Source organism: Micropterus salmoides, unplaced genomic scaffold (genome assembly GCF_014851395.1).
Source record: "Micropterus salmoides isolate LMB-PRFRI ecotype aquatic unplaced genomic scaffold, ASM1485139v1 Ms_hic_scaffold_2127, whole genome shotgun sequence".
Lineage (NCBI taxonomy): Eukaryota > Metazoa > Chordata > Actinopteri > Centrarchiformes > Centrarchidae > Micropterus > Micropterus salmoides.
In genome coordinates this window covers 1-12,304 of record NW_024041293.1, presented here as the reverse complement: position 1 = coordinate 12,304, position 12,304 = coordinate 1, and the positions used below count along the sequence as shown (strand labels likewise).

Below are 12,304 nucleotides of genomic sequence, written 5' to 3'. Positions count from 1 at the left end.
TTATTTTAGCAGAAACACTGGAAACAAGGGGAAACAGCTAGTCCGACTCCGCCTACCAGCACCTATCAAGCTCACAAATTAACACATTACATCTTCTTTATCTGTTTGTACTAAGCTAAGTTAAAAGACTGTTGGCTGTAGCTTCATCTTGAACGGACAGATTGAAAGTGGTATTGATCTTCTTTTGAAATCTCTGCCCGAAACCAAAAAAGCCATTTCCCCAAACCTCAATGAGAAAAGATAATATGAACTATACTGGACAAGATTATCATTTTGTAGCACTAAAAACTTGTTTCCTGTTATAACAACGGGACCCAGACATTAACCTGAATATTATCAAACACACCATTAAGCTCTGATTTTAGGTTTAGGTTTCTTATCCCCTCTGGACGTTGTCACGGTGCCTTCAGGTGCCGTATGAAACATTTTCCTCTCAGTTTCACGGGGCTGCTTCTGCACCATCATTCCTCCATTTCATGATGAAGCAGGTTGCAGAAAGACTCGCTGTGTCTGTCTCTGTTCTGCTGCTTCATTTCTTACATCACCAAGGTTAATTTATTCAGCAGGCTGCATGGCTTATCGATCAGCAGCATTGTTTTCTGTGTGAGCTGGCAGTTTGTGTTTGTCGTGGGACGGGTGTTTGTTTTGAGGCGTTTATTGAACGTATTTGTGACATTTACATCATCTCTCAACACAGCAGCAGTCCGTACTTCACTTGTCATGTATGTGTCTGTGTATCTGATTTGGTTTTATTTACTTATCTTCTATTTTATTATCAGTTGTTGACTTCCTGTCTCCACCCGGGATGGATCAGATAATCAACAAGCAGCTCCAATTCTTCAGCCGCCCTTCATTCACCAGAGAGAGGTAAGAGAGAGGGACGGAAATGTCCTCTGATGGCCACGCTGTACAAAAACCTAAACAAACCCACAACCTTAATTCTCCAAAAGCAAATACTGAGGTATTTTCATTACACTGAGTATTTTTCCAAGTTATGCTATTTTATCTACTCCACTAAATCTGACAGGGAAATTAATAAATTTACCTTACAGCTTTAGTTTCTAGTTATTTTTATTATATTAACATTTTAAATAAACAAAACAAATGGCTTGTTAAAGGATCTGTGGACCAACCTTTATGGCTTGTGACCACTTAAAAAGAACTTGCACTGTTTTAAATGCCTGTAAGTTGTTTGCAGTTCTAACCTGTACATTTTCCCTTAAACCTCAGATGCTTTCATTTTAATAACAGTTTGAGGCACAAAGAGGTTAAACGCTCCAATTTTCCTTTAAAAAAACCCCAAAGATTTGAGAAAATTATAATAGAAATATCATCTTGCAGAACGTTAGCTGTGGTCAGAGGCATGCTGTTTTCATTATTGCGATATCTCAGGAACGCTTAAGGGAATTTATTCAAATTTCATTCAAATTTCACACAAATGGCTAACAGGATAAAATAATGACATTTTAAATCCAAAAGGTCAAAGGTCAACTTCGCTGTCACATCATAATGTGAGTTTCACCTGCAGCTGATAGAGATGCTTTGCTTCTAAAATGCCAGAAGAAAAGAAAGCACCCAGTGTTGTGTAGTATTATAATATAATACTGCCATCTGCTGGTTCGCTAGTGAATCACATTAAGCGTGTTGCAAAGAATCTTGGCGTCTGGTTCAACAGTAGTTTAAGTCTGAGCAGAACACCACAAAGTTCTTCAATATGTTTTTACCAGCTTAGAAATATATCAAAAATACGATGAATGTTAACTTGTAAGGACACTGAGACCATTTTACACGCCTTCATCTCATCATATGGATTATTGCAACAGCCTTTTCACCTGTTTAACCCAAAAATCTATTGATCGACTCCAGACTGTCCAGAACTCAGCTGCCAGGCTTTTAACCAGAACAAAGAAATATGACCACATTACTCCTATTTTAGCTTCATTACACTGGCTCCCAGTGTGTTTTAGAATTGACTTTAAAATTCTATTGATCACTTTTAAAGCTCTTCATGGCCTCTCGCCTTGTTATATTTCTGTTTTTAGTCCCATTCATTCATTCTTGATACCAGCTGAAGTGTCTAACAAACCAATCAATGTCAAGTACAGGGAGACGCAGCCCACGGAGATGCTGACAACAGGACGCAAGTCTGTCATGTGAAGTCCTTTAGTGCAGTCGCAGAATTGCAGTGTGAAACCAAACAAAAACTAACTGAATGTATCAAAACATGAACTTTGGTTCGGACCTTTGTGCGGACTTTCAGGTGTGAAAGCTCCTAGTCTCTCAAGTGTTTTCTTGCTTTTATCATGTGTTTTATGGTCTTTTCACTTTTTTTGAAAAGTGCTCTTTAAATAAACATTATTATTATTATTAACTACTAAAAGCTTTTGATTTCTAACTGGTAAAATGTATCTCGTTTGGTTAGATATGAGGCTTCACATTAGAAGGAAGAGAGTATCTCTTCATTTGTGTGAATATTTCTAGTTTCTAACTATCTTTGGTCTGTGTCATCGTCATGGTGTGTATTTGTGTTTGTGTTTGTTTAATCTGTCTCTGTGTGTGTGTGTGTGTGTGTTTTGATTCGGACCCGTCAGTGTCTTTTGTGTCCCATCGAACAGCTTCCTCCAAACAACACAGACCAAACAGAAGTTCCTCCAACCGCAGGAGTGTCGCTGGACTCCCTGAAGCCAAAACGCCCACGGTCAGCCCTCACGCACACTAACACAGAAATGTTTGTATTACTATCTTTGTGGGGACATCTCATTGACGTAATGCTTCCCCTAGACCCTTATCCTAACCTTAACCATCACAACTACATGCCAAACCTTAACCTTATTCTAACCTGAACCCTAAAAGCGAGTCTTAACCCTCAAACAGCCCCTTAAACCTGTGGGTACAGCAGTTTTGAACCCCACAAAGCTGGTCGGTCCCCACAAGTACAAACACTGCACACATGAACACATAACAAGACACAACACACACACCACACATAGAACTAGACATTTGCAACCTCATTAACGGTGAGCTGTTCAAGATAGAAAGGGCGCATTACATTTAAAGTGTCATGGGACATTTGTTGTTTGCCATCTTAGAAATATGTAGATATGCACACACCTACACACACACAAACACACACACCTACACACAAACACACACACACCTACACACACACACACAGATTCAAAGGTCCTGCTGTGTGTAAATTAATTTAAATATCTCTTGTAAACACGTGGGATTGTGAGGCTGAGTGACTGGTTGCCTCTCTTTTCTGCTACTTACTACTGCTGTTGTTACTGTCGTTTCTTCAGAATAAGACCGCGTTTCCCATAAACCTCGTTGGTTCGTTTTAGATATTATTCTTGTGGTTCAATGTAGAGGATGAACATATTGAATTTTTGTTCCACTGGCTTTTTATTCAAATCACAATCAAATCCTCAGCACTGTTCCCTCATCATGTTTTGCGTCGTAAAGCAATCCAACAGTTTTCTGTCCAGACTTGACTCAGTGGCTTTTAATGTGAAATGCAAAGTGAAAGGCCGACATCTACTCTCAGGAGGGCTTTTTCATTACACCAGCAGAATTAAGATGGGAAAACCAAGGAATGCATGACAGTCAGGAATAATTTATGTTATTGTTGCAGCAGAATATAATTTAGTAATGTTTTCCATTTATGTTTAGCTGAATGCTTTGATGTTATGTGTGTTTAAAAGCAGATTGGATTTAAAGAATAAAAACACAACAATTGCAGCATCAACATTTGTTATATTTGAGGGACTAAACAGCAATTTTTTTGCATTTTCTCTCCATTTTCCAAAAGGAAACATAATACACAATTAAAAATCTGGGTATTTTTCAGTGAAAATCTTTAACAAAACAATGAGCGTCATAGGTAGATAGATTTTATTGTCACAATACAACAAGTTGTAGTGTGAAATTGAGTTTTGTAACTCCTTTCTGCTACATAGCCTGCACTTATCACAGCCATTGTAGCACAAAGCCTGACTAACATTTCTTATGTATTTGCTCAACAAGTATTCAGGAAATAAGTCATGAACCACGACGCAAATGTGATCCCAAAAGTCACCACGACAGATGAAAAGGATCAGGGAAAATGCTCGAGGTCATGATTTGCTTATGATACATGTGACTTCCAGGGGGAGTTTCCAAACACACCGGCCCGCAGTTCATCCTTCAGGGCCAACAGCAAGGGCCCTGCCACACCAAAACGGTACGCACACACACACACACACACACACACACACACACACACACACACACACACACACACCTCACCTGGATTATAGTCCAGGGGAACTGACGTGGTCGTGCTGGTTTTCAGGGTGAGGTCTAACAGGAGTCGCGCCCAGTCGCCCTGTTCACCTGGCCAGTACCCGCCCTCCCCGCTCCGGCAGAGGGCCGCCACCACCCGGCACTGACGACAGGGGTCACAATGAGGTCAAAGGTCACAGCACCATGGAGAAGAAATTAAACAAATCTGAGAACTCGGAGAAAAAGATCCCGAAATCCACCAGCAAAGAGCTGAACGCAGGTAAAAGCACAGTGTGTGCGATGTTGCCTGTTTTTTAGTGTTGTTTTAGGTCGTTGTGTAATGAGCCCCAGTGGTTGTATTAATGCATTTTGGATGTGAAATTAACTGTTGTGCCGTCAGTAGAGAGAAGTGTGAAGAGTTTTAAAAAAGGAGACTCATTATTGAGAAATAGAATTACCAACTGTAAAAAACTCTAAGGAAGTCGTTTTTGTTGCACATGAATTCAGCTTTCTGGAAGACACAGAACCTTTAATAGCAAGAAACAGTAAACACATGGCTTACTGCATGTAAACAAATTTAACGCTTTGAAATAAATAAATAAATGTTTCCATAGCAAAAGGGACATTTTGAGGACAGAATCAGAGAAGGAAAGAAAAGCTCTGTGCCAGAGAGATTTTACTTGAACAATAGAGTTTTAATATACTCCTTTGTCTTTGGGAGGGGGGCTTAAGAATGAGAGAATATTTGTTGTCTATGTTCATACTAAATAAAAAACCTCTGTCCACACTAAACTGTTCCTCTCACCTGGTAACAGAAAGGTGGATGAAAACAAGGGACTGTTTTTTTGTGTGGACAGAGTTTTACGAAAACACTTCTGTATTACCGACAAACCTATTTTACACTCGTCATCTGTCGCACTGCACCTCCTCCCCGCTCCATCATCTTTGTCTCTCTGCGCACACACAGAGTCTCCGGGCACGCCCACAGGTAGGAGCGTTGGTGGGACGACTGACGCCGAGGAGGCGTCCAGACTGCTGGCAGAGAGACGACGTCTGGCCCGAATTCAGAAGGAGCAGGAGGAGAAACAACGGCAGGAAGAGGAGAGGTGTGTGTGCGCTGGTTTCACAGTTAATTTGTTCTGCATCTGATTTGATAATTGATTTTAAGTAATTTTCAAGAACATTTCAATCCAGCTTCCTGATTCTGAGGATTTGATGCTTAGTTCACTCAATATCATGGGATTTTGGACACTGTGATTTATTTTCACAATAATCTCGTATTTCATAGAACAAACAATTGGTCAGTTAATTGAGAACACAATTGGCAGATTAATCGATAATGAAAATGTTTGTTGCAATCCATATTTAGATGCGTGTTTTGAGCGTCAAACACTAAATTTCCTGCATTCTGGTGAATTATTTAACAAATATATGGTATAAATGTCTTTTTTTATGTGATCATAAACATGTTCTAAATATATGTTTCCCTGTGTTCCTCACAACATCTACGCCTATGGTAGCACATGATAACAATAATACAAAGTCCAACTGGAACTTTCTTTAATTAATTCTGGGATACATTATAGTGTTAACACAACAGATCTGTCATCTATCTACAGTTTTTAAACTTATGATATCCATGATGGACGATGACCAACATACTCTCCCATTATTTAACAATCCGTTATGTCCCAAATGTTATCTGTTGCTCACTGCATCTTCAGTCCAGTTCTAACAGGCTAATAGACATCATTATGACATTATGACCTGCCGAGGGACTGCAGATGTGACTTAGCTTGAAGCTTTAATCTGGTACAGTGCATCAAATGGAAACGTTCATGTTTTACTGCACGCTGTCCCTTTTAAAGAAAGAAATAAAATTAAATAAAACACTCCAACTCCTTTCTAAAAGCTGTTTTATGTGGCCTGTGCAGCTAAAACGTTGTGTTTTCCCTCAGACTGAGGGCTGAGGAGGAGCAGAGGAGGCAGCAAGAGGCGAAAGAGAGACAAGAGAGAGCTGCACTGCAGGCCGAGGAGGAGAAAGTGAGGTGGGAGGAGGAGAGGAGGAACAGGGAGGACGAGGAGAGACGGCAGAAGGAGCAGAGATGGAAGGACATGCAGGACCAGCTGGACAGAGAGGTAATAATAATAATTTTCCATGTGAGCTAGCTTGTGTTTGCAGCTATCTGAATGTGATGAGGTGGTTTTAATATCAAGTTTGGTCTGAGGACAGATGCAGTGCTGTCTTTGATTTAAGGTGGAATGTGTATCATTTTAACATCAATAGAGTGTTTCCACATTGACGCTGAAAAACTACAAACTACAACTCTACTTTAACAGAAACTATGAAATATAGAAAGAGAATTTGAATGACTGGATGTTACTGGGTGTTTTTTAGAGGGAGGAGGCCTTCCTGCGAGCCCAGAGAGAGGCCGAGAGGAAGAGACAGGAACGAGAGCTGCTGCACATCCAGGAGGAGCAGGAGAGACTGCAGAGGAAGAAGGTATCAGAGAGCTACACGTGAAATATAGATGTCACGTTAAAACACCTCTCTCAAAAGGCATTATTGAATATGAAGATGAAAAGGACAATCATAAAACACTTATACAATTCAAAATAAAGTACAAACCATATTAAAAACAGTGTTTTTGACCAGTGGTGACTTTGTTTTCACAGAGAATTGAGGAGATTATGAAAAGAACTAGGAAGAGTGAAGTGGAGCCTCTGTCTGGTGCTGCAGGTGAACGTTGAATACACCTTTCTCCTTTAACACCCCCCTCCCGGACAACAATTAGACTTTTGTTGTTTCACTTAGATGTGCTGGAATCTTTGATCTTGTTTTTCCAGCGTAATTGTTTTTATATAAAAAGAGATCAGTCTCAGCTGCAGTGTGACTCAGCAGTGTTAGGCAGCAGGGAAACAGGGCCCCCTGGTGGTTAAAAGGCAGTACGGTAGACTAAGTGTGCTGCAGCATTTGATGAACTCACTCACCCAAAGTGGCTTACGTTACTAAAATTTAATCAGAAATAACACTAATTCTTTAAATTACAAACAGAGTTACAAATACATCATTGTAAATGTTTTGCACAAACTGTAATTTAAATAATATTTTACGTTTCTTTTATGTTTTTAAATATCTTTTGCATCTTATAGTCAATTGTTTATTGTTATGCATAAACATACTACAAATTTCTTAAACTTACTTTAATAAAGCTAATTCTGATTAAATAGAAAGAAATTTTTCATAGAACTGAACTGAACTGAAACACCACAGTTACTGCACATAATCTGAGAATATAGTTCAGATTATAGTCCTCATGACAGGCTGTATGTTTCCACACAATTATTTATAAAATGATAAAATAATTTTAAGATCCTATTTCATAAGAGCTCAACGTGTCAGACTTAAAGTATCCATTTTTAATGAAAGTATAACATAAAGCAAGTCAACCTACAGTAGGTCAGGTCCAGTACTGAATATTATCACAGATGAGCTCTGTGATAATATTCAACAATGGATTTCCCAGAAAAATAACTTTTTAATGACACTGCGTGTTTGCAGTGTCTGACATGCGGGCAGAGGCTGCAGTCCCCTTGGAGGAGGACGCCCCAACTCCGGCTGAAGCCCCCGTCATCACTCTTGGACCCCTGGAGAATAAGAGCTGTGTGGACGAGCTCTCTGACGGAGTCCAGTCCATGGACGTCAGGTAAGACTTCTCTAAGATGTTTTCAGCTGCCTCTGGCTTTCTTGCAGAACTTGCAGAACTTCATGCTCAAGTTTTAAATCTAGAATCAGTTTAAGCATTGACTCTGCTGTCGGATGTTTTTAGTAGTAAAACAAAAAGAATCTCAGCTGTTTTGTTGGTTTTTCTTATACTTCTTGCACATTTTACACATTTCAGTTCGCGTGTTTGCCAAGTTTTGTCTGCACTGAGGCGACTCCACACATACCAATCAGCCTTTTTGGCCTCTGTGTTCCAGTCTTGCATCTCATTGTCTCATTGCTGCTCATCCAAACAGCGTTTGCTGACACAAGCATGGAGACTGTGTTCATTCAGATCTCATTGTGTTGCATCTCCTTTCATAACTAAACCAAAATATCTGCATTATTATTGTTGTGTATTGATTTAATCCTGAAGCTGTACTTTGGAATGTGAAAAATCAATTAAATATTCTGTCTCTGTCATCATTGTGTCTTTAAGTTCTCCATCTGTCTCCATCAGTCCAGTGTCTAGGGAGGAGCAGGCGAGCGCTCAGGAGTTTTCACCGGTCACAGAAGGGACAGACGGCTGTCCCTTGGAGCACCTGATGGACCTCGACAGCCACGGGCGAGGACAGCGTCAGGGTGCAGAAACGCCCCCCTACCCCAAGCTGCAGGCCGGCAGCGGGGTCGGAGACCTTAACAAGAACCTGCTGATTCAGGCGTACAGCGCGGCCTCTGAATCCTCCCAGCTCATCCACAGCGTCGGCCCGAGCAAACTGGACGTCAAGTAGCCAGGTAGAGACACTCCACCTCACGTACCCATCAAAATCAGTTTACTCGTTCAGGCAGAATATTGTGGATAAAGTGAAAATACACTGGTGCACTGGAGAGGAAACAGCAAGACAATCCCCCAAAAGGGAATGGTTTAGCAGGTGGTGTCCACAGACAGTTGCTCTCTCTCCAGGGTGGCACATCCATAGGTTTGCTGTGTCTCTCAGCACAGTCTCAAGAGCATGGAGGAGACACCAGGAGACAGGTCGTTACACAAGGAGAGCTAGACAGGGCTGTAGAAGGGCATCAACCGGAGAGGCATATCTTTGGAGGGCTGCACAGACCTCCACGTGCTACCAACGGTACCCAGACTGCTGTTAGCTACCAGAATGAAATCCTCAGAGCCATTGTCAGACCTTATGCTGGGGCTGTGGGCCCTGGGTTTCTCCTCGTAGGCAGTTCCTGGATGACGAAGGCATTGATGCCATTGACTGGCCCTCACCTTCCCCAGACCTGAATCCAATAGAGAACTTCTGGGACATTATGTATCGGTGCAGCCGATGCCTGCCAAGTTGCGCCGCAGACTGTCCAGGAGCTCACTGATTCCCTGATCCAGGTCTAGGAGGAGATCCCGAAAGACACCATCCACTGTCTCATCAGGAGCATGCCAAGAAGTTGTCGGGAGTGCATAAGGGCGCATAGGGGCCGAACACACGACTGAGTCACAAATATGAGTTGGATGAAAGTCATGTTGATTCAGTGTTTTACTTTGATTTTCGGTGTGATTTTGAATCCAGCTCTCAGTCCGTTGGTGATTTTGGTTTCCATTGACCGTTGTTGCGTCACATTGTTCTCAACGAATTATACAAAATACAGTAAAGATTTTGAACTTTAAACTATTTAGTTTATCAGGATCTGATGTGTGATTAAGTGTTCCCTTAATTTATTTGATATCTGATGGCATGTGACGGCCATGAACAATTTTTTGACAATTTTTACTTAATTATCTTGTTGAGCTTTTGCACAGCCACAGTCACTCTGCTGTACAGGACATAGATACACTTATGTCATAAAAGTAACAGTTTTTCGTGTTGTCTATCTCTCTTTTAGGAACTTTTGCAGGAGCTGGCAGGTTCGGTAGGAACAGGAGCCCGGAGAAACAGACCAAGAGACCATGACCTCCGTCTGCAACAACACCAATCATAATTTCCACGAGGAACAAATACTGAACAACTCATCTCACATCTGTATTACCAAAACACACAAACTCGTAACAGTAAAGCTTCTGGCCACACTTTGAGGCAGTGCAGATGGGCAATTTTGACTCTAAGAAACACGACTCGCAAATAATCTGAAGTGGATTTATGACATGGTTATGTGACAGAAGGAAGTGGGATCAGCATTCTTGCATGTTTGAAATATAAAAAAGATTCGGAAAGTAAAACGACTGTAAACTCATGGTTTGGTTTATTTATCTGAAACTAAGGCTTGCTGAAAACTTTGTTCACGTTATAAAACTTACTGTATAGGCACGAGTTGCAGGTGGAACTAGTTCAGGGTCAATGTCAACCCAAATCCGCACACACCGACCGGCCTTTTCATTTACACATTACATATTTTTAGCATTCAAGACATCTCCAAAAATTCCCAGACATATACTGCATCTTTTTATGTCCCTTTTTTCTTAACAAATCTCTGAAATCCGTACATCTTCTCTACACCTGTTCCTGTTAAAGCCAGTGTTGCCCAGCTGCGCTGCCACAAAATATCACTCGAGTATCACCCGCTTTAATCTCTCATCCCTGCTTTTGTAAAACTCTGTAAATAGATCTGACTGGGTGGAGGAGTCTGTCATCGTAGGGGTCAGGGAGCGGCTCTGTAGCAGTTCACCTGCCGTAAAACAGACACTGTTGTGAATCCTGTGTAGCATCTTCAGTGAGGAATAGCTAGTTGAGCTGTGTATGGTTGTAGCTGTGTACTTTAACAGTGTGTGAGAGTTTCTCTCTTTCTGTCAGTGTTTCTGATGGTTCCCGTCTGTTTATCTCACCTCTGACCTGCTCTACTGCTGACAGCGACTCCTACTTCTATAAATCCTAGTCTGCTGTAGATTCCCCTGACGCTGGAGAAAACCATCAACAACTGATACTATAACTCTGCTGTTGACCCATAACACACAGCGTCTAGCTTTGGTTTTTCTGCTGCTCGTCACTTGATTGGTGGACGTTTTGTGGAGGCGCAACAATCCGCAGCGAGGCCATGAAGAAAACCTGGGGAGGAAATAAATATGTCAAATGTCCTGTATTTTTATCTGCAAGTCAGGAAAATATTGACACAGTGTGTGTATTGTATTTGTCTGGCACTGACTGTAACCACGCTAGCTGCAGTTTATAATGTGCACTCACAGTAGTTGTGTGTTTCACTGCTCTGAAGACGCTTGTATCTCCACCTCCGCTCATCCCCCCAACTAAAATATACCTCACCAATTCAGAACAGACTCTGGTGTTAAACAGCGCTCACCACCTCACAGCTCATCACCTCTGAGGCCTTAAACCTCTGTGCAGTCAACATCTTCCCCTTAAAACAACCGGTCCTCTGTGCTTTGCCCTCAGGCTGTGTTTCATCCAGCATGCGCACTTTAACTGTTCAAAGGCCCTTTTTCCTCTAAAGAAATCCTGGAAGTAGAGAAACAAGGACTACATATTTCTTGAGCTGCACCAGATTAGACCGATCAGACAGAAGTGATGGAAAAATGGCAATTATGTAAATGCAAGATTGATTTGTCAGCAGGGCAAAGTATACAACTAACCCAGTGGCCAGTGTATTTATTTCATTATATTAATTTATAGATTTGATCTCCGTCATCATGTCTGGTGCCAGGTATGTCATTCGGGTTAAGAATACCAAATTCCTTAAATTTTTTGACCAGCCATCAACCAAACTCTGTAGAAATTTAAGTAAAATCACATTATATTCTATCTATTGAAATATTCTTCAGTACAGTATCTCCTTTCAATGTTTTTTCAGTGTCATTTGTGTTTTTTGCCTAAAAATTGTCACATGTGCAACAAAACCCAAATATTTCAGATTATACAAGGAACATCACAGTCTGTTATATCATTTCAACCATTCAGTTATATCTTTTCTCAGTTTTATCTCCCTACATTATGTTCTGGTGCCAAGTATGTCATTCAGGTAAAAAATTTAAATTCACTTTATGTCAATTCTTCTGAAACTGTCTAAAAATATCTGAATCAGCCTTAAGAAATACAGCGTGTATTATGTTTGTAATCGTAGAATGTAACTCGTCTTTATGCCATTTATCAACCTTCCAAATGTCCAGATATAATACTGAGGACCTGACCTCAGCGTCCTCAACACCTCCTTTATTTACGTGTATATTGAGCTCAGTTGATGCATATTCCTATATGAATCTGTTTAACTTGTGTACGACAGCAAATTTAGATTCAGGTGCAAAGAGAAAAACCTTCTTACTGGGGAAAAGCGCCTCTACTGCTCCTCCAAGGTGCCACTGTTAGGGGGAAAAGTGTTTAACCGTTGCTGCTG

The 12,304-nt window shown here is 41.0% G+C and overlaps 1 protein-coding gene across 1 annotated transcript; it reads left to right on the top strand.

The window, feature by feature from the left end:
- Positions 1 to 2,615: 2,615 nt before the first annotated feature.
- On the top strand, positions 2,616 to 12,298 carry LOC119916725 (MAP7 domain-containing protein 2-like; the record flags this gene model as incomplete). The annotated part of the gene is given in 11 exon segments (XM_038736708.1): positions 2,616 to 2,698; positions 4,152 to 4,225; positions 4,337 to 4,418; positions 4,420 to 4,546; positions 5,234 to 5,372; positions 6,225 to 6,405; positions 6,665 to 6,769; positions 6,943 to 7,006; positions 7,829 to 7,973; positions 8,490 to 8,764; positions 9,851 to 12,298. Coding segments are annotated over 10 exon segments (1,271 nt in total), but the record flags the coding sequence as incomplete, so codon positions are not given.
- Positions 12,299 to 12,304: the final 6 nt, after the last annotated feature.